Source organism: Maylandia zebra, linkage group LG2, assembly GCF_041146795.1.
Source record: "Maylandia zebra isolate NMK-2024a linkage group LG2, Mzebra_GT3a, whole genome shotgun sequence".
NCBI classification, from domain to species: domain Eukaryota; kingdom Metazoa; phylum Chordata; class Actinopteri; order Cichliformes; family Cichlidae; genus Maylandia; species Maylandia zebra.
In genome coordinates, this window is record NC_135168.1 from 41,717,806 (window position 1) to 41,740,509 (window position 22,704).

At 41.7% G+C, this 22,704-nt stretch overlaps 1 protein-coding gene across 2 annotated transcripts; it reads right to left on the minus strand.

Moving 5' to 3' along the window:
* Positions 1-962: 962 nt before the first annotated feature.
* LOC101479585 (serine/threonine-protein phosphatase 2A 55 kDa regulatory subunit B gamma isoform) lies at positions 963-22,318 on the minus strand. Of its 2 annotated transcripts, XM_076874157.1 has the most exons (11): positions 22,111-22,318; positions 21,378-21,703; positions 18,438-18,595; positions 12,528-12,625; positions 12,065-12,230; positions 10,862-10,974; positions 9,827-10,004; positions 8,929-9,093; positions 6,812-6,981; positions 3,233-3,324; positions 963-3,088 (listed from the first exon to the last, which is right to left on the minus strand). In XM_076874157.1, exons 3-11 carry the CDS (start codon positions 18,517-18,519, stop codon positions 2,794-2,796), a joined length of 1,359 nt encoding a protein of 452 aa, XP_076730272.1. In that variant the 5' UTR covers positions 18,520-18,595; positions 21,378-21,703; positions 22,111-22,318; the 3' UTR covers positions 963-2,793. The 2 variants fall into 2 exon arrangements, with proteins under 2 accessions (XP_076730272.1, XP_004545506.1); XM_004545449.2 differs by lacking the exon at positions 18,438-18,595.
* Between the last annotated feature and the right edge of the window lie 386 nt (positions 22,319-22,704).

The following is a 22,704-nucleotide window of genomic DNA, read 5'->3' on the forward strand; positions in this document are numbered from 1 at the left end:
TGACATGACAGCATCATCCAGATGCTGCAGATTTGCCAGCTGCACCTCCATAATGTGAATCTCCTGTTCCGCCACATCCCAAAGGTGCTAAGATGGAACTCACTGATTTTCTCACAGTGAACTCACTGTCATGCTCAACAAACCAGTTTGAGATGATTTGAACGTGGTAGTGAACATGGTGTGATATCCTGCTGGAAGAAGCCAACAGAAGACGGGTACACGGTGAGCATAAAGGGATGGACGTGGTCAGCAACAATACTCTGTAAATAAAATGCTATTAATTTTGTAGTAAAGGGCCCAAAGTATTCCAAGAAAATATCCCCCACATCATTACACTCCCATGACCGGGCAAAAGTGTTCATGATCCATGTTTTCATCTTAATTACGCCAAATTCTGACACAACTTTCTATGTAAAACACAACTTTGTGATAGGAGCAGAACCATTTAAAATTATTATTTAACGCAAGCGCCTTTCCTGCTACAAGTTAATGTGTCCAATAAGAAGAGTTTGATTTACACTGGAACAATGAAGACGGTGAATACACGCAAAATGATTCGATTTTCAGCAGAGACTGAAAGAAAAACTTCTGATATTTATGAAGCGTTAACACAAGTTATTTTTAAATTATGAAGAAATGTATTTTGCTCAGATTAACTGTCATTAAAGCATAAAATAGATGATTGTGGGGGTTTTAAACTCAAGTTTAGGCAGATAGAAGAAGAAAGATAACCAGACAGAAAAAATGTGCAGAATCATGAAACTTGGTAATTATTTCAATTAAATTCATTCATTATTAAATCCCTTAGCAATTTTAAATCCACATGTAATAAGTGCATAATAACACAAGGTGGCGCCTTACACTACATAACTTGAAAAGCCATATAAAGGGTACATATTAACAGTTAAGCAATGTTAGGACTTCCTAACTAAACAGTAATGAAAATCACAATGATACGCCCATTGGATGCAATTTCGTTGAAATCTTTATTCAGAAAAAAACATATTAACATTATTTATAACTGTTCGTTTGACAATTTTGATGTCATCAACATACATTAACACAAAAATATGTGGCTTAGTGTGGTAAGGACGTGGAGTAGGCTACAACCGACAGAAAAAAGCAAAAGGAACAAAAAAGGACAGATAAAAGAATTTGCTGTTTTCTAAAAAATAAACACATCAGCAAAGTTATCAGTGAGGAAGGCCGAAGAGATTAAAGTACCATCTCTTTGCTGTAGCTTTGGAGGCAGTCATCAGTACCGATGATCAAGTCTGCAGTCCGTTTATGGTTGTTTAAAAACAACGAAACCTCATACATGTCAAAAACCGAGCTGATATATACAGACACCATTTAGGCCCTTAGATTTTTTTGTCTTTTTTCTTTTAATGTTAATCACAAACATTCCCCATTCTTCTCAGTTTGCAGTTTCACTGAGCAGAAACTGATTTTGTGGACGGCTTCATTCGAAAAGTACGTGTTAAGTGTATGAACCGAACACCGGTAAACATGCTTCAGCGTCCGAAGACACAAATAAATGTAAGGGAGCTCGGTCATCTATGGTTACTCGTGCTGCAAAGGGCCCCCCGGGGGGCCCCCGAAGCCTTTGTACAAGCTGGATCTAAAATGGTTACGAAGGCAGCCAAGCCAGTCAGTGAGTCAATTTATAAACACCTAGGCTAAATCTGTTTGACATGCAGCATTTATCATTTGATTGCTGAAATTATTTCTTTTATAGATTTTTTTTCTTTTTAGTAATATTTTTGCTTGATCTGAGTTTAACATGTTTAATGTCAGAGTAGCACACAAAGCAGCCTCAGACCAGAAGCAGAAATCAGAGACGTTCGGGTCCGTTTGAGCAAGGAAAACAAGAATTACTGAAACGCACTGTGGACCATATATGAGCGCGTGTCCTCATGTTAGGCCATGGTGGTATAGTATCATCTGTTAACTTCTCTATCTGCAGGACTGTAAATGTTTCACGTCGCTGAACGCAGCCCAGTTTTTGGTCGTCTCTCCTGATTCAGGGAGAGCTCAGAGGCGTCTGGTGGGCTTAGGGAGAAGGGGGGTGGGGTCCCATCCTCGTACATCACGCAAATCACTTTACCTCATCCTCTTTAATTACCATCATCATCATTTAAAAAGAAGTTACATAAAACAGAAGAGGGAAAGCTGATCTGAAATGATGATCTGATCTTAAAACAAAAAGCCAGTTATATAAATGCCCCATTTCTTATCAGTGCCGCTGGTAGACAACCACAAAGGGTTTTTGTTACACAAAACAGTGGGCAAGGGATAAGAATAGGATTTGCTTGAGCACACAAATACAGAGAGCAGAGGAGGTGGAGGAGGAGGTGGAAAAAAAGTAAAAGAGCATGAAGAATTAAAAAAAAGAAGAAGACAAACATGTAAACGTCTCTCCACTCTGGGGCCGAGGGTGTGATCCCTCCCCTCAGGAAGCCGAGCTGCAGCAACGAACGAACCATCAATCCAGAGGCTAACAATCAGGAAATCCACTGTTCGGACAATTTTGCAATCCATAATCCGTTGTGTAATCCAGCCTGTTCCCTTCCTAGCCCTGCCGAGGGCCTTGCAGTTCTGGAAGGCTGAGGAGGAGGTGAAGGAGGGACGTGAAACGCTGTGTATGAGTTCTGATTGTGTGTGTAGGTATGCGTTTTAGGCATCTCTTGGTCGTGTGACAGTGTGTGTGCATGTCTGATAGTGTGTACATTCTGGCATAGTTGTGTGTTATTGGGTGTAAACTCATTTGTTTTTGCCGCTGACATCCATTCACTAATGCATCTCGGAGTTGAGTTTGTCCTGGAAGATGTAGAGATTGTTAGTGGCAGCGATGGCAATGATGTTCTCGTTCGGGTGCCAAGCCGTATGGAGGATCTTCTTGGTGAAGTCCAGGCTGTCCACACTGATATCATCCTTCCGGCGTTTTCCTCCCGCGGCGCAAACCCTCCGCGGCTTCAGCACGGCCCTGGGTTTGCTGCTCTCCCGTGACGCCTCCAGGGTGACGTCGCGCTTGGTGTTGCGGTCGAACATGCGGAAGAAGTTGTTGTAGGCTCCGGTCATGATAACACTGTACAGAGCACGAGGATAGGAGAGATCCAGTTAGTCTAAAGGCAGTTTTCATGCTTTCATCACATCATTTCTAGGGTAAGCAGGTATGACTAACGGATGGCTGTAAGCTGGAAACACACATCCATCATCAAACATCAGGTACCTGTCGGAGCCGTTCCAGGCACACTCAAACTTGTCAAAGATGCAGTCGTTCTCGTAGAGAGAGCACAACTTGCTGCGGAGATAATCATGAACCTGTAGGAACACACACAAACAGATATGATTACAATCGAGCCCATCTCACAGCTGCATTACTCCCAGGTATCGACTCTCAGCGTAAACTATAAATAGAAGAGTGAGCAGAAGACACACAAACACACATACCAAGCTCAGCACAACCAAAACACATTAAATATGGGCATGCTGTAACACAATCCTCCCTGAAGGAAACGCTAATAAGACACAACACCAACCTTCAGCAATACAAGGGCCAGGAGTACATTTTAATCTACCCTCCTTTCCATATCACTAAATCCATTAACATCCAGCTCTCTACAATCGCACCTACCAAGGGTGCGATAATAGAGACACACATATATTCTTACACGCACACATACACTGACTTATAACTGCTTTTCCTTGTGCTTTTATTCGACCTGCCTGTGTCAGCACTGTGTCTGCCCAGTGATGCAAGGAGATGAAATCTACACCTCCTCTTCCTCCAGGTCCTGTTCTCTCCATTGAGCCCCCGCCCCAACCCCGCTTTCCACATTTTGCATAAAGTCAGCAGCCAGCAGCCACCTTGCAATCAATAAACAGTCAAACTGAGGTCGTCTCACGGTTGTACATCAAAACCAGTGACAATTTTGTTTTTCCCTTTGGGTCTTTCTGCACAGGGGAAAATGATACCGTGTCAGCTTGAGCTGAATATACAGTCCTCTTCCCACCCCCCCAGTCCGCATGATTTCTGATTTAGAGCATGGCACCTCATTCCTCATGAATTTGTGCACATTTTTCATGATCCAGGGGGGGGGTACAGGTGTAAATTTACAAAATAGATCCATAGATAAATAAATAATAAGGTAGCTTAGCCTTTAAACCCCCCCACCCCAGCACCTACTTTCTGCCCACATACAATGGATTTGGAATTACTCCGTTTCTTGCATTAATTTGTCATGAAATACAATCTGATCTTTTTCTATCTAACAAAATATACACAAACATGAAATTGCTAATGCTAGTGCTGGAGCAATAAAATAATAGAACCTCAAACAAAAGGAAAACTGAAAGATAACATGGAGTGAAGCCTGCAAGCTCAGGCAGACAATTCCAGGTGTGCCTCGTCACGCACACCTAACATGCATCACTCTCCTCACATAACAAACCAAAGATACCCTCCTGGTTTGATGGTCTTTTTAAGTTATAAATTTCTCCCTTGACAAGTCCATCCCGCTATTGGCCTGCATCAATGCTTGCCATTTCAACGCCTCCACAATCCCTGCATCCACCTTTAGGCTCCAGAGGAATATGTACTCACTTTTCATGTGTATCATTATTTGTGTGGAGTGATAGGCTCAAAGCACAGACACCACGCTCTGACAATAGTCTTCCCTGACAGATTTCGACTGGAAGATGTCGAAGCAGGTTCAAATCACAATGCTTTTTCTACTCTACACACTTTGGGCTCATGTTTTTGTGATCGTTATACAATGCCCCTTTGTACTGTGTGTTCTTCCCAAATGGTGTGATCAATCCAAACACCACTTTCCCAGCAGTGCCATACAGTTTCAAGTTGTCCTTTAATAAATTTCAAATACAAAGAAAGAGGTGTCTCTCTGGAGGTTTTCCTTTGATTTCCTTCTGTGGGCTCAGTTCTCCATAACATCATAAAACAGACCAGCTTCACCGATTCCTTTCAGCCTTGAGCTGTCTGGGTCTGCCCAGCTTACTATGGAATTAAATTAACCTCAATAAATTCTAACATGTCTTTTCTAAAAGGCATGATTTCCAAAAGCTGATGCTGCTGTTAACTCCTGACTCCAATCAACTCTGCTGTTAGCATAGCAGCTGGAATACTTTTTCCAAACAACACCGAGTGTTTAAATAAAGTATTGAACAAAAACAAGAGCAGGATTATTATTATAGTTAAAATAGAGTCACTATCTGTGACTTAGATGAAGACCTGACCATGTTTTTATACATATTTATACCTGAATGCAGATATTTTCAGAGGCCACCGTACGCTGCATCCTCTGCAATCCTTCTCTCTAATCCTACCATTTACTCTCTCTTATTCATCTCTCCTCCTCACATCACACCATCTTCATACTCCCTCCCAATTCCTCACCCCTTTTGTCCCTCCTTCCCCCCTTTCTCTGCTGCATTGCAGATCTAGGTGTCAGCCACTGTGGAAGGTATCCCTCCTTCACGCTTTACTTTATGAGTGGAGGCTCGGGATCCTATAAATAGCTCCAGTGCGTCTCAGCCTCCCACTCCTGGCCGCCTCACAGGCCCTCACACGTCAGGCAGGAACACATACACAAACACGCATGTTCACCCACAGGCCTGAGGCAGGAATACTAAACACATACTGGAAAAAAAAAGGAGCTGATAAATAGTTTTAGTGCCTATAAATGCATAACCAGAAGCTAGCGTGGCCACTTAGAAGTGACACAGGAGAAAAACTGAGCATGTATGTGTAAATAATAGCATGCGTAAATATTAAAAAGCTTATTATTTCATGTGTATATCAACACAGCATTTTTAAGCCCCTGTAAATTAACTCCCGCATACACAACATACTGATAATTTACGGTTTTAATTTGGGTTTATTCATTTCTTTGACATACAAAGAGATTACGATCTTACATTAAAAAACGTCGTGAGGATTCTGCATCAGTGAGGGGAAGTGCATTTTCTCTCAATTATCCTTAAAAGGTTTGGGAAAAAATCGAATCATCTGTAAGTACTGTGATTGTAAGAGACAATCTTACGCTCATGACTCATTTCGTTCTCCGATCTTGTATTTCTTCCATAACGACAATGCCCTCTTTCAGTAAACCGTTAGTCACCTCGCCATTTGGACAACACAACTGGGATTTGGTCAGTGGTAATGATGACAGTTGATAGTTTGGTGCTGGGTTTCTTAGTAACACCACCCACTACAGTAACAGGTTCAGGCCTTTTTTCCCCTTCCCTTCTTTTTTTTGTTTTTTTAATATTACCTAAGTAATGAAAAAAAAAAAGGAATTTTCCCCATTTGATGCCTTGATGATGTAGAGAGTTTTGCACATATCAGTCCAGAGTAAGGTTAAGATGTGCAAAAAAAATGGGGTGCCAGTAAAGCTCACCAGGCTGAATCCATCCCAGAGCATTTGCTGCATGTCTTCCCCCTCCTCTCTCTTGCAACTGTGCAAAGTCCATAGCAGATCGTTTTCATAGCCTTAAAGCTAATCAAGGAACCTGCTGTGCATATGTAATGTTTCTCCTTTGTTCAGTGTGTTCTTTAAATCTCCTACAAATAAAATAGAAGAGCTTAAAGTTATAGAACACCAATTGTCAATTGTATTATTTGTGACCTGCAAGGATCCCTGACCCCTGGGAGCTCCTTAACCTTGATCTATCCATTTCTCATCATGGTAGCTGAGTAAGACAGAATACAATATATTATATTCATCCTGGTGTTTCTTGTCATTTATTGTGACACTGCCTCATGTTTTTCCACACATCGCCAGTCACACACCTGGTATGTCTCTAGGGGCTTGCTCTCCATGTTGAGATCCCAGACTTTGGCAGTCAGGTAGTCTCTGGTGAGCAGGTATCGACCGCTGTGGCTGAACTTGACGTCCGACACAGAGGAGATAATCTCGGAGAAGAAAGAGCGGGCGCTGGGGTCCTCGGGCTCCTCAAACACTGGCGAGTGGGAGGGAGACAAAAAGGCGAGAGAAGGAGAGGTCAGCGAGTGCCGTTAAGCAAGATGAAAGGCAGAAACACAGTTGGATATGTGTGCTTTTATCTCGTGTACAGAGATAAATCTCTCAGATGACTCATTATGTTAAGTGCCATTTATGAGACAGAGACCACGGACACGGCTTCTGTATCTTTCTGTAGAGGTGTTGCTGTCTGAATACATCAGTGTATAAACATTAGCAAATGTCAAAGAGCTCTATTAAAGTTCCTCTAAACACTGAATATGAAAAATAAAATGAAAGATCTAGCTGCTTGCTGAGCACAGCTTGTGCAGGAACACTGCAGCAGTGACTCATGATCAAAGCTGTAAACTGAATGGATGAAGCATTACAACAGGAACAAAAAGTGGGAAACAAAGAAAAGACAGGCAGGAAAGCTTGGCTCACAGTTCCATAAGTATTATTTATGACCAAAATGTCAATGAACATTTCACTCTTTTAGTCAAATTTTGCAGCCATGTTGTCAATATATGACAACATACCGCAAGCAGTCGAGGAAAGCGTGGCTAAGATTCAGTGACAGGGATTTTTCTAAGGCATACATCAGTTTCCAAACAACAAGCTGACACAATACTGCATGTATGAGACTAGTCGGGATTAACATTTACATTTTTGGTGTATGAACTAAAATGGTTTTGTCGACGTTACCAACAGAAAAGAAAAAGATGAGATTGTTTTATAGCTCAAAGCCAAAAATACAATAAAACATCAGAGCAGACGCCTGCAGAGGCTGTGTACAGTCGTTTGCATGACATCTGCTGTGATGTGAAGAATTTGTGGCCTGAAAAATTCTCATTCACATCACATATTGTGACAAATGCTGCAACCATCTTCCATGTGGTGACTTGCACAGTGAACTACTGCCGGGATGTTTTGGGAAGTGAGACAGAAAGAAATAGTACGTAACCTTTTACACGTTTAATGCGTCAAAAAATTATTTAAAAGAATGACATTGCTTTTATAATGCACAAATGACTCGATGTTCTGAGAAATGAACCAAAGTGATTGAGAGAAAACGTAAATACAAGAAATATAGTGCCATGACTTGAATTGTTGCCCCTTAAGGACGACAGATTTATGGAGCAACTAGCCCTGTTCTGAGGTAGAACTAAAAATTATTACACAGAGTAGAAAAGGTCCAGAAGTGATAAATCATACTTCTACAATGTGGGGAAATCATAATTCTTACAATTTATCTTTTAGGCCATTCGTTTAGTATTATTGTACCTTAAGTTTTGCCGGCTGTAGATGAGTAAAGCTTAAAATTGGGCACAGCAGCACTTTGAACTAACATGCTCAAAATGCCTAAAAACTTTAACAATTTGTGGTAAAGTAAAAGTCTGGGAATACCAAAGCAATAAAAAATACACACAAGAGTTATCAAGGAATTCCACTCAATACCACAAATGCAAACCTCAATTTTAAAAATTTAGAAGAAAAATCAGAGGATAGAGATAAACCCAGCTTACAGAAAAAAGCACTGCCATTCCTCGCTGCTAGTTTGGAGCACCTGCTGCTCAGGAGTTAGAGCAGCGAAATGGTTGTTTACTCTAGTCTGCTTGTCGAAGCATCCTTGGGCAATATACTGAACCCCAAGGTGCCTCTGATCCATCAGTGCGAGCATGTGAATGCTAGGGCACAGAAAAAGAAGTGTTTGTGCTTGAATGTGTGTGAATCCATAAATGGACTTTGACTGCTCAAATAGAGTAGACAAACTCTGAGTACCAGTCCATTCCATTTAAGAAAAAAATACAGCTGTTGTTGAATTTTGGCCTGCTTGAAGGGTTAGCATACTTATCTAAAAGCTTAGATCTTTTCTAATCTTTGCTGTAAAAACTATAAACATGCAACATGCGCGTGTCCATCATTTCTCTCAGCACGTTTTACTCACATTTAGAGTGCTTGTCACACAGTGCTGCTTCTCTCATGTCACAGAGGCGCAGCGTGCCTTTACTGCTGCTATAGACAAACAAGTTACAGTGGTGGGGATGAAACTCAGCCGCTGTGATCACCTCTGTCAGATCCTCCATGTTGGCTGGCTTGATGTCCACAATGTCTGATGGAGAGCGCCACAGCTGAGGAAAACTCTCAAAGAGCCAGCTTCTTCAGGCCTGCACTTTATAGACTGCACATAATTAATTCATTTATTTATGCATTCATTCATCCTTTTATTAATTTAACTCCCTAACTGACTCAATGAGAAAATAATTAAACTGATTAAAATAATATGGAAACACACACAGGCCAATAATCTACAAACAAAATATAAACAAAAGTTTATATAAATGTATACATAGCCAACACTATATCAATAATTCACAGCAGGAATAAAGCAAACCAATATAAATATATCTAGAGGGGATTGTTGGGAGAAAACTAATTCCATATTCACATAAATTGTAATATTATAAATCCTGTCTGGGTCAGGGATGCGACTGTACTGTGTCCTATTGAGCTGGATTAGAACTCAGAAAAGGGCTGAAATATTTATGCAGCCACTGAATTATTCATTAAGATACATTTTCACTCCTCAAGAATAATACTCCCCTCCCCCAGCACTGTGTGTGTCTTTGTGCATATCTTCATACAACAAAGTGGGATTTGCAGAGCTTGTTGCTTTGTGTGGGCAGGAATTGATTGTTGAGTATGCATGCATTAATGTATGCATTCATTATTGCAGTCCCTGGGCTTTGACAAATATATGCCTGCTTTATGTGCGTACACACATAAGTGTTTGTCTTCATCTCCTCCAGTCTTTGTGCACGAGTGCTTCGAACCATGAAGGATACTGAAGCTACGGTCAGTGATGTCCAGATGCCAAAGGTTGATTCTAAGGTCATCCGCTGACATGTAGGTCTCATAGTCAGAGTTGACAGAGATGGAGTTGATGTGGTAGGTGTGGGCATTGGCAAAGACTCGCCGAGGAGTTACCTCCACCATCAGATCCATGGGCTTCAACACCGGCACCTGGAAAACCCCAAAGAAAGAACAGTTTAACATTTATTCTGAATGAAATGAAAGAAGTAGAAGATATACAGAGTGGAATAAACTGAAATAATTTAATTGTATCATAGTTAATATTTAATGCATTACTTCCTTTGACATCAATAATAAAGGAGCAACTCTCAGGAGTGAAACTTTAGCAAGTCCAAGTGCTCATTCGGTCCTTCACTCATTTAGCTTCATTTTAAAAAGCTGTTTGTCGACACATGCTTACATTTAACAAATTCACCCACACAAAAGGGGACTGCACAATATTGCATGGTTAGTTTTAAATTTATGGCTTGTTTTTCTGCATACTGCACAGTGTTAGAATCACTAACATTGGTTCTCCTCCAAAAGGACAGAGGTGCATTATAACCAGACATATGGAGGCACGGTGAGTTACTCTTATTAAGAGTTTACTGCTGATAGAAACACTGAAGCTTTTAACTAATTAAGATCCAGTGTAGACGTTTTCTCCCTGCGCTGTAGTGAAGGATACAAAAAGAGGATTTCACCACCCCCACAGGCTCACACATACTCGCATGTTCCTTGTGCCAGTGACCCATTTTTACACATGCAAACACATCTGTACTCACTGACCCAGTTTTATTTCCTAACCTGAGATAGATAGATAGATAGATAGATAGATAGATAGATAGATAGATAGATAGATAGATAGATAGATAGATAGATAGATAGATAGATAGATAGATAGATAGATAGATAGATAGATAGATAGATAGATAGATAGATAGATAGATAGATAGATAGATAGATAGATAGATAGATAGATAGATAGATAGATAGATAGATAGATAGATAGATAGATAGATAGATACCTGTAGAGAGGTGACTGTGGAGATATCCTTGATTCGACCCTCTTCATCCTTCAGGTTGTATCCTTCTGGCCGTTTGTCTCTTTCACTCACCTTCCACAATTTAATGGTCTTATCTGGAAAACGGATAACAGGGCCATTAACTAATCAGATAAAGGTGCTTGTTGAAATGCTTTGATAATAAGAGACTCTACCTAGATGTGATTAAAAACAATCCCAGAGACCAATATGGGATTTCATCACAATCAAAGCTACAATCATTAAAACTTACAGTAAACTGTTTTTGTTTTGTAATAAAAAAAAAAATACAAACATTTATATTATGTACTAATTTATCACACAGTCAGGTTGGTAAGGAAGCGTGGACTCTTTGTATTATACTGAGAAAATAGCAACAACAAACATGTCACCATGTTTGCTACTCAGCTGCTGAGGCAGGTCCTACATATTTCATGCCTTCAATTATAAATAATAAAGTACTTTAAAAAAATCAATACTCAGGTTCTCAGGGTAAATATAAACTAAAATAAGTACCGGTATTCCAGCCATAAAATGAGAGTGTAACCTCACATCCTAATGTACTACAGAGAAGAGTTGCAACACAAACAGAAACTCGTCTGCGATTAGGCAAGGGAAAATCTGCTTCTGACTTAAGATCTTAATTACGAGACGTTCCTCACCCACACAAACATGTTAACTCCTTAAGCCAAAGGCTTTTTTTTTTCAGTTCAATCAGTAACAGCGCCACAATCCTACAAACCTCATTGGGTAAGGAACATTGGGGCAAATTCAAATTTATCTTCAAGTGGTAATTGGGAGGCAAAATTTTGAATTTGAGAGAGCATAGCATCTTTACAACAATACAGGAGAGCCTGGGAAATGGAAGACCTCCAATGGCAAATTAAAAAGAAGTGACACGCAACATATAGTAGTTTTAGGAGGCCTTGCCATTAAAGCTGTTTGGAGCTTTAAAGTGGGTCACACTCATTAATTTTTTTAAGAAGACAGGTACTATTTTAATAAGATACGGTCTGGCAGTGCTCAGGTGTAAAAGGGTAAGGGAGAAGCAACAGTATCTCAGAAACATGCTCTTAGATGATGCCTTCAGAAAAAGCAATCATTTAAAGTGGTTCACAGCAAATGTAGAAAATATCAATCACATCAGCTTCCAGTTTTCTCCAGGGTGTGTATGCAGGAAGCTCTCACCATTGGTGGAAAGCAGGAAGTGTGCAGCGTTCTGCTGAGGCAGCCATCGAATCTTATTGATCTTCTCCTCAATCTCCAGACTCTTAAGATAGTCGAATTCGGGCTCATGGCTCTGAAAGGTGCTGTAGACATTGTACTCTCCCTGGGAGAAGGGCTCAGTCTTGCTCTATGAAAAGAAAAGGAAATGAAAGAGAAAAAAAGGTAGATGAAAGTGAAAGATGTGCATGTTCCATCACCTCGATGTTAATCAGAAACTGCTTGGCATGGACTCCGCACAGCTATAATGACACACTCTCTGACACAGCAGGGACATCAAGTATTTATCAACCAATATAGAGTGTAGCTGGAGGGGAACCAAGTGCATTCATTGCTACCCTCACAGCTCAAATGAAAAATGTTATATCTGAACGTGCTGCATGAGTGCAAGTGTGTCAGTGTTGGTGTGGTGCGCATGTGTAAGTACCTCAGGTTCCCTCTGAAAGATGACCACACGGCCCCCTTTGTCTCCCGTGGCCAGGAGCTCTCCAGTGTGGTTAAACTCAACAGTGGAGATGATATCAGCTGGAAGTATAAAGACAAAGATGAATGCAGAAAGAGAGAGAAGAAGAGGAGATGTGCAGTATGAGAGTGGAAATGACAGTGAAAGAGAGAGGAGTAGCCATTAGCCGCACATCATCATTCATCTGTATAATGTTCATCTCACACTAAATTATTAAACCAAATCAACAGTCAGTGGATTAACATATAAGTGGATTAAAATATGCAAATTCATGTTTGGAATGAGACAATATTTGATAACTGTTGCATAACTGTGCTTGAAATTGAAGAATGAGCTTTATAAAGAACATGCAAGTACATGAAAACAAAGGAAATCAACCGCACACACAGCTGTTTCACAGTAGGCACAGGTGCTTTCTGTGTTCCACTATGATACATACACAATGACGTACAAGACTACAGAGTCACTCGGGTTCATGTTTTTATGCTGGGGTGAATGCGTACTCCTTGGCCTCTATTAAGGGCATAAACAACTGCGTGTTTAAAGTCACGACACAGTGAGTTTTAATCGCTAATTTCATATAACATTCATTTGTATATTTACCTCACAGCTCCCATCGCTCCCTAAACAATAACCCAATGGCTCATTTAAAGCGCTAAAATATCGGCACATTATTATCCACTTAGCATTTAGTGCAGTGACTCAGTGCTTTACGTGGTCCATTCTGTATAACACAATACACAAAACATGAAACGGAAAAGTGCACAGTTGTGTCGTCAAAAGAAGAGCGTGTGAGCGCGTGTGAGGACAACTGGGACCTGTGTGTGGTTCAGCTTTGCATGTAATCTGCTCCCTGTTCCTCCGTTCACTTGTCCTCCTTTCACCTCTGCCTTTGTGCAGCAGATTGAAGATTTAGTTGTAAACATACAATAGATTTAGAGACAAAGCTGCTTGAAAGTATCTGTGCTTAAACCTCTTTCGGATAGATTAAACTGTAAGGTTTGGTAAAAATGATGAGTGATGAGAAGGTATGTAACTGACCTGGCAGGAAGCTTGGCTAAGTTATAGTACTATTCCTCCAAGATCACGAATGCCATTGTGAACAGACACATTTAAAATATATATATATTTTTTACTCTATTATCATTTGTTTTGTTATAGTCCTTTATTCGGGAAGTAACATAAACCTCACTTAGGATAGTGTGAAGTTCAACAAATAGCAAATCAACAAACTTACTGCAGCTGAACGAGAAACAGTTCCAACATATTACCTCTCACGAACCCACAAATTGTTTTCTTTTTAATCTAAAGAACAAAAAATAAGTAACAAATGACTATGGAGTGCTAGATGTGCTGATGTAGGCTGTTTTCATTTGTTTTTACATTTGCCATCATGGTTTTTCTTTTTACTAAATTAATCTTACTGCAGGCGTTAGCCCTTTGCTAAGAGTAGGGAGCAGGTGGAAGAGAACCTAAAGAGGTGAAGAAATGTACTGGAGAAAAGATGGATGGAAGTCAGTAGAAGCGAGACAGAATACATAGTTGTGAATTAGAGAGAGAGATACTGCAAGAGGCAGAGGTAGTAAAGTTTAAAAACCATCGGAAGCAATGAATAGAGCACAATAGAGGTAAAGAACAATTTGCAGGTAGGGTGGAGTGGGTGGAGACATGTGGTGATTTGTGACAGAAATATAGCAGTGAGAGAGAAATGGAAGATTTACAAGACGGTAGTGAGACCTGCAACGATGTGTGGTTTGGCACTGACAAAAATACAGGAGCCCAAGTGGTGGCAGAGTAGAAAACATTCTCAGTTTCATTTGGAGTAGCTGACAATAATAGAAATGAATATATCAGAGGGATAGCTCAGGTTAGCAGCTTGGCAACAAAGCAAGAGGCCAGGCAGAAGGAAACAAGAGAAGAGTCATGGATGCAGTCAAGAAGGACATGCAGAGGCTTGTTGTGATAGATGGTGCTGCTAGGGATAGGGCGAGACGGAAGCAGATGAAACACTGTGATGACCCCACAGAAGATGATGAAGAGGTAGATGATGATTTATACTGCTGACAACAGCCAGACATTTAATGCATTAACAAACACTTCTCCAGTTATCTCAACAATAATCTCGGTTTCTGTCCCACATAACACTGTTTAACTTGTGCATCGCACTGGGCTGCTGACCTAAACATACACACTGACCGAGTATGGAAATAATCATGATAAAAACCCTGAAACTGCAACTGAAAATTCACTGCTGACCACAAAAATAACAACAAGGCATTGCAGCGTCTACTGGATTTCTCTATACAGCACATGGTGTTGGTAGAAAAGAACATGGCTCTTACTAAGCTTTGCTGTAATAAAAATAGAGCTTGGAGAGTGTATTTATTGAGTCAGAGTGATTCAAAGCTGTAGCCTTGCCTATTTTGTTGTGGCCTTGAGAAAGAGAGATTTTATGATGAGGAAAGGCGGGGACTGCTCTTCAATCTCCACGACAACACAACCTCATTCACCCTCATACATTCTGTGTATCACTTCTTACCTCTTTCTTTACTTCAGCCATCTTTCTTTATTACACACACTTTCTTGATCTCTCAGATGCTGCAGAACCTTTCTTATTATTCGGTGACAATTTCCCCCTCAATGTTAGGCTCTCTCTCATTCCCTTTCAACCCACATGTTCTTTTGTCATCTCTAATCTCCTGTTTGCCAATCTCTCTCTTTGCCCCATTTCTCTGTCTCAGTTTCTTCTTGGTTGTCTCTGCACATTCACCTCTCTTCCTCTCTCCCTCTCTCATCCCTCCCCCACAGCACTCTGCTGCCTAGTGTGCACAAGAAGTGGTGATGCTGGTGGTGGTAAAATGGAAAGGATGGTGAAGGGAAAGGACTAGAAAGCTGAGGCAGCGGTGGTGATAGTGGTGGTGGTGGGGCTCCTCCAGTGTGTAGCGGTTGCCATAGTAACAAGCAGAGCCAACCAGTGGAGACGGTGCTGGTAAAGGTTAGCCATATATGGAATCTGGTGAAGGAGGAAGTGGGATTCAGCAATCCAACCCTCACAGGAAGAAGGAGCGTGGTAAAATAATTATGCTGCTCTAGTTCTGTCCACTAACAAATGTTGCTAAATTAATACCAGGAGATGAAGCAGACGCTGTGATCCTAATTGAGGATAGGCAGATAATTAAGGGATGCACACAGACATGCAGACCCCTGTGTATGCAGTCCAATTCACAAACGCGCATATGTGCACCAGAGGGGCTTTACGTGCACATGTGCATAAAATAAGGCAAAGAAAATGTGTGAGCTTAATGCTCCGTGCGTGAGTGAGAGGCTGGATGCATACAGACAACTGTGTCTCCAGTCAGGTCACAGTCAGAAAGAGCTAAGCTAAGCAAAACCATAGGAGCGGCACACAGTATAGCTGAATAAAATATGGAGCACACACTCTCTCCTGGCTCAGCCTCAGTCTGTTCTCAACCTGAATCCTCTTCTGGTCTTTTTGTTCCTCTGTTTCCTTTTTGTGCACACACACAAAACACACACCCATCTGTGTCTTTCACTCTTTTTAATAGAGGAGAAAAACACCTAATAAGAATCTAAGCAACAACTGCAGAGATAACTACCATCATGATCACTGTGGTTCTCTCCCAAGAAGTATTGCTGTCCAGTTCACTTGTGTGTAAAGGCAATGTGTGTGCCATTGTGAAGCTGTAGGTTTTTGTCTTGTGGATAAGTGTGCTACAGTGCAGCAAGCTTCCTCAGTCTGTCTCTCCCACAGACTGTCCATTAGCATCAGCAGTCTGACTCATTGCCACACTGCAGAAGCTGAAGGAACACACTGTGACTGCAAGTGCATGCGCTCACACATACAGCACAAAACAACACACAAACATGAATGAACCCAATGATACAGAAAGATATAAAACAGGCACAGGGTATGAACACCAAATACACAAACACTGTAGTGTTTACGGACAGCAGTGCCTTAAAAATCACAGCATAGTAAATACAAAATTAACTGTTATTAATTGTATGGCTTGAATTTTGGGGATGCTGGTTGAACAAAGCAAATATTTTTTAGATGTCACAGTTTTCTCACAACATTAGCAGTGAAAATAGCTGACAGATAGAACTGAAGTGATCAGTCAGTTAATTTAATTGTCAGTCCGAAGATGCAGATCAGGGTGGAGGTAAAAACACAGGGAGGCAGAATTCCTGTTTTGGGGGGTGTGGGGGCAGAAAGGGAAGCAGACATCCTACAGGTCCAATTATAGATATCTTAGGTCTGGGTAAACACGGACCATTAGAGCCAAGCCAAAAACATACGCTCCTTAAAAGCAGGGACAAGCCACCACTCAGCAGGAGGTGTGTGTGTGTGTGTGTGTGTGTGTGTGTGTGTGTGTGTGTGTGTGTGTGTGTGTGTGTGTGTGTGTGTGAGCTGTAGCTCAAGCACCACGCATTTCCTGCATACGTGTGCACAAGTGTGTGTACTCAATTACCCTGTAGAGAAATAGACGGGTTGGAGGGAGTGAGGGAGGAGGAGGGGAGAGCCTGCCGGAGGGAGATGGCAAATTGATCCCTGTCCTGCAGTTTTGGAGTTATCTGGGAAAAAGAACTGGCGCATGTGTTTGTTAGAAATGCACGTGTGTGGAGAGGAGTGATTTAAGCCCAGCACAGCAGGGAGTCTGCCATTTCTCTGCACAAATATCAGCAGAATAGAGGAGCTGGTGTGAGCCTAATGGTTATAGATATAAACAATTAGAATTACAAAACAAGCGAGCTGCTGCGCCTGTAGACTATACACTTGTAATCCGGTTTTACCAAGCTGCAGGAGCTTCTTCTGACTACACGTGTTCTCAAAGCTGCTTGTGATTCATTTTTGATTGTAAAAAAATCTATTTTTCGGCAGATTTGTGAGACTAGCATGAAAAAAAAGATGAGAGGCTTAGTATGTTTACACCCCGTCTGACCCCAGTGATATTGAAAACTCAGAATATGTTCCGACAGCTCATAAATGTTGAAAAATTAATCCTTCATATTTTTTTTTTTAAAAACAAACAGAATTGCCTTTTAATGCATTCCTCTGGCCTTCTACATTTATTTGCATTAATAGATCAGTCAATCCTGAATTTCTTTTGCACAAAATGCAGAAAATTCACTGATTTTATCTTCTTGCAAATTAAATGTAACTGTTGTCTGTAGTGTTTCACAAAGCAAAGCAATTATATGGATTGCTTGTCAAGTAAACCAAGCAATTCTCCAGGAAATTCAAAGCTTTTTTCACAACTTTCAGACATTTTACAGACGACACATTAATAAAGGTGATGGAATGAAATGAGAATGGGAAAAAAATGCATTTCCAGGCCTTTGTGTGAATGTCTACACAGATTTGATTTTATTCCGTGTGTGCTCGTTTTCATGGATGTGAAGTGCCCGTGTGTTTTCTCCCTCAGTATAAAATAGAAGAAAGATAGCAATGCTTTTAAGATAGCAATGCTTTGAAGGAGGCGGGGTGTCATCTGGTCAAACTATTTAAAGAAATCAATCACACACACAATCCGAGCAGGCAGACTGAGATAAAAATAAAGAGCTGGATATAAAAATAGTGGCACACAAAAAAGGATGAGGCAGACAGACAGAGACAAAGTGATGTTTAAGATATTTATAACAGTCAGACTCACATGGAAATGCACTTGACTCAAACTACTCCTTCACACACACACACACACACACTTCTTTCAAACACTCACACACTCTCACATGGAGCCATTAGCACACAGATGTGCACACATGCAACTCTCACATCTCACACTGGGGTCATGTGGCACATTTGTGTGACATAGATATGACCTTCGGGATAGAAGAGGATAGAGCACACACCTTCAGTGTAAGAAGCAAAAGGCTCAGGCTCCAGAGAAAGGGTAGTGATGTCGGAGCACAGCACCTGGATGGGGCTCAACATCCTGGGGGAGGACTCCAGGGTGGAGAGGGGTGGACAGGATGGGGCGGAGCTCTTCAGGCTATAGCCAGGAGCAGCCCTGCAAGAGGAGCAAGGATGGACGGAGGGGGGAAGGAAGGGAGGAGGGCAACAGGGAAGCAGAGGGTGAGGAAGGAAGGAAAATAAGAAGGAAAAAGGACCAGGGCAGCAAAGGGGGTTGAAGGCGGGGTTAAGGGTAGGGACTGAGTTACTACATTACCACACTTGGTCATGAGTACTCACCAAAGAAAATCAGCTGGTGGTGTATTCATGATCACAGAATAACATATTGGGTTTGGTGGGAAAAGCTAGCAACACATGAAGGATGAACACAGGAAGCTAATGGGACAAAGTCTTAAGCATGTATTGTTTATTCACTTTCATTTAGCTTTCCAGGTAATCATTAGTGTGCATGGCCCAGGGAAAGGCTACTCGGTCACATTTTCCCTCGTGACCAATTACTTAATGACTCAGAACTTGCCTTAGAATAGTCTTTAATGACATATAATGTGGAACATAATCAAATCTCCCCATTACAAGTTACTAAACAGGGCAAACATCCAAAGATATTCAGTGTAACACAGTTTTCATTTTTAGAGATACATGTGGAATTGTTATATGACCATTTAGAGATTTTTTTATTTTCAATTTCTGCTCGAGTAAATAATAATAATTAATAATGGGCACTCTTATATATAGAGGCATAGGATAATAATGGGGTTATTTTTAAAAATTAGAATTTGTTACTCGATTCATTGAACCAAATGAGATACTTTTGAAGGCAAGGGAAGTTTGTGGACGATGGGGAGTAAGCAATGTATGTAATTCAAGAGAGGAGGGACTGCAAGGAAGAGGGAGTTTAAGCATCCCTCCCCTGTAGGAGTTACAGGGGAGGGGAATCCCCACTAGAAGATCTACAGACACACATTTACACACATAGACACAACACTTGCAGACACACATCCACACAAATTCAAACCTGAACTAACAAAAAGATGCACACACACACGAATATAAATGTAAACACAGGAAAAAGAAAAGAAAGAAAGATGGAAACACACACATACAGGCACACAACCAGGAGACAGCAAAATAAACCCACGAATAAAAATCACATGTACCATCTCCTTCTGTGTGTCTATACCAAGCTCGGTTTTCCCTCAGACACGCGTACTGTGTTTGAGCAGTCTTTAGAGCACTGTTGGATAATTGTTAGGCAATTGTGCCACTTCAGCACCCAACAATGCTGTGTGTTGCATTAGAGACCAGACAGGGGAAAAAGGGGCAGGTGGAAATGGGGAGGCGGAAGGGGGATGGGGTGAACATGGACGAAAGGTGGAGGGAGTTGGAGTGGATTCCCAGATTTATTGTTTTTTGTTTTTTTGAGATAGAAGAAATATTTGTTGGTCATCTGGGGAACTCCTGAACGTCCTCTCCATTAAAGCTCACAATGCGCTGCACGGCCCGTCACACCAACAGTGCTGAGCAGTGTCCACCTTGGTGTGAGCTCATCAGCAATTCAGTCCTGAATAATTCCTGTGTGTGTGGAATAATTAATACTGCCATTATTGGTGGGTGGAGATGATCTGCCAATCACTCTGGCCAAGCATGAAAAGCAGCATGTTTAGCATTGCTGGCTGTTACTATAGCAATAATGGATGGGTGTAGAGAGGTATTAAGGGGTATTAAGGCTAATTTTTCTTTTTCTTTTACCAGTCACTTACTAAAAACCTTTTTCCTGAAATGGATACAATTTACTAATGGAAACACAGTATATGTAAGAAGAAACAGAAAAGCACACCTTCACATACAGACAAAGACATGCACAAATGTAATCTTCAGTGGTGTGTTGAATACACACAAGAGTATTTGCACAATCAACAGGCAGCACTACAGTCTCCTCTGACTACACCATGTGCTTCTGTGCAAGGGGAAATTATGCCACAGCACACACAGAGGAAGCATAATTCCCTTTCTACAGTGATAGGAGGATCACAAATAAGCTCGCAACACGTTCATGACCCCAAAATGATAATCCGCTGTTCAGGTCTAAGGCGCGTAGCGAACAATGAGCTGAGTGTAAGAAACAGACAGACGAGGCAGGAAAGCAGACAGGTAAAGCCAGCATGCAGGTAAGATTAGTGGTGGTAATAAGATAAGTAGAACGTGGTTATCCACGGTCATAATCCATCTCCTTTATGCTTTATAAAGAAACCAAAGAAATTCAGTGGTTTGTACAGTTTTGTAGGCTGCTGGGTTTGTCAATATACCCCCTGTCTTAGATCATGTATTCAATCTGACACCTGAGCCAATTATATAGAAGAGTGGGGGAGCAAATAGGGAGAACACGCGCGTCACATACAAGAGCCGACATGCAATGCAAGTACAAAAACAGTGTGGTGGAATTTTTATGCCTCGTTTTTCTGGAAAATTCTCTGACACACAAACACAACTGGAGACAAAAGTGAAGACACTCTGGCATGGGCCAGATCAATTCCTCCCTGCGGTGTGACAAAATAGCTGTGTAACACAAAGTAGCATAAACAAAATAATGAATGCAAAGTGCCGGGTGGGAAAAAGGAAATAGTGTGAGAGGAGGGGAAAAGTTGCCTTAGATGATATAATTTTGCGACAAAGAATGTTTTGGTGACTAGGGCAGCTCCTGTCTGAACAATAATTAACACAGAGCTTATAGAAGCTTAGGAAGCTGCCCTGAGCTAGTTTTGTCACGCACTCTGTCTTACTCACACTCCAAAAGTTCAATACATAGATACACACTTGCCTGAAGGAAATACTTCAATACAAAGAACAGACACATAAAGCTTCCTGTGTCATCTTCTTACCTTCAGTCACATAGTTGTGGTCGGGGAGGAAGCCGTGGTGGTTGAGAGCTGGGGTGGAGTCAGTGTCTTCGCCCATCAGCGGGGCCTGGGGGAGTGCCCGTCTTGGTGGGGCAGCGTGATGGTGGCAGATTGGTGGCGAAGGGGATGGTGGTGGGGATGCCGTTCAGCACAGTGCCCATACTGCTGCCCGCCTCCTCAGCACAGGGGCGCACAGCTTGTCATCCTATACTTAAGTAAGGCTGAGGGGGAGGGAGTGGGGCAGCCCCAAAAGAGGGATGGATGCACCAGGGAGTCCACAGAAGTGCTTCTGAGAGCCAGATGCAAACCTGCAGAAAGGGGATCATTTGGAAACAGTTCAAAAACTACCAGTGGTGAGCTTGATTTGTACCTCACAAGAGCACACATTAGTCATGAGGCAAGGAAAATCAAGCGCACTCCGAGTCCCCCCTGCAGTTGCTGCGTCCAGGTGTGGCCGGACCGATTCTGCTCTCTCACAAACACATGTAACATACACAATCAATGCGCACTCAGAAATGGGAAAAGTCCCTGCTTGTTAATGGATGCTCTAACAGAAGAAGAGGAGATGAGGAGGAGGAGAATGGGGGGAGGGGAAAGAGGGATGAGCAGAGTCCCTGATCGTGGCATCTGCAGTGCTGCTGCTGCTTCTGCAGTAAACTCACACGCATGGACACACATACACAGTGGGGATAAACGCAAAGGGACAACCACTCACTTTGGCAGCTTAAAAGCCAGGTACTCCTCAGTGGATCCTCTATGAATAATGTCTTTTTCCTCCTCACTGGCTAACTGTACCTCTGTCCCACTGGTTTCTCGACTGTTCCAGTATGAGAAGGAAAATCCTTCTGGTCCTGCGTTCTGCTGCAGTCTGTGCTCTGGCGTATGTATGAAAGGCAGAGTGAGAGGTAGAGGAAGGGGGAGGGCAAGAGAGGAGCTTTTCTGCTGTGCTGGTACTGTGTATGATGCATCAGCGAGGGCCCCGCCCACTGTCTAGCACAGCCAATCATCACAGACTAGAGATCTGCTTGACCACTGAATGCAGGTGATTAATAATGATAAAGAAGCTGAGGATAGAGGAGTGGGTGGCAGAACGGAAGTGGTACAGCGTCTAATAAGGTTGTGATTAATGGGAGAGAAAGCAGAGAGAGCAGGAGAGTGTTTCGCCTGACTATGTGCTCAGTATGAACAACAGAAGAGTGACGACTATAGCCTTTACCTGGAGACAAAACTGAAGTAGCAGAGAGACTAATACAGTCAGTTAATACACACTAAAAGGCAGGGACAGGCAATAATTTAGTTAGTTTGTTTT

Excerpts from the sequence above, each read along its gene's own strand:
- LOC101479585 (XM_076874157.1), bottom strand. The coding sequence starts at position 18,519 with ATGTTGAGCCCCATCCAGGTGCTGTGCTCCGACATCACTACCCTTTCT. Across the intron at positions 12,231-12,527 it reads TCTTTCAGAGGGAACCTGAG|AGCAAGACTGAGCCCTTCTC; the intron begins GTACTTACACAT and ends TTCTTTTCATAG. Across the intron at positions 9,094-9,826 it reads CATCACTGACCGTAGCTTCA|ACATTGTGGACATCAAGCCA; the intron begins GTATCCTTCATG and ends GCTCTCCATCAG.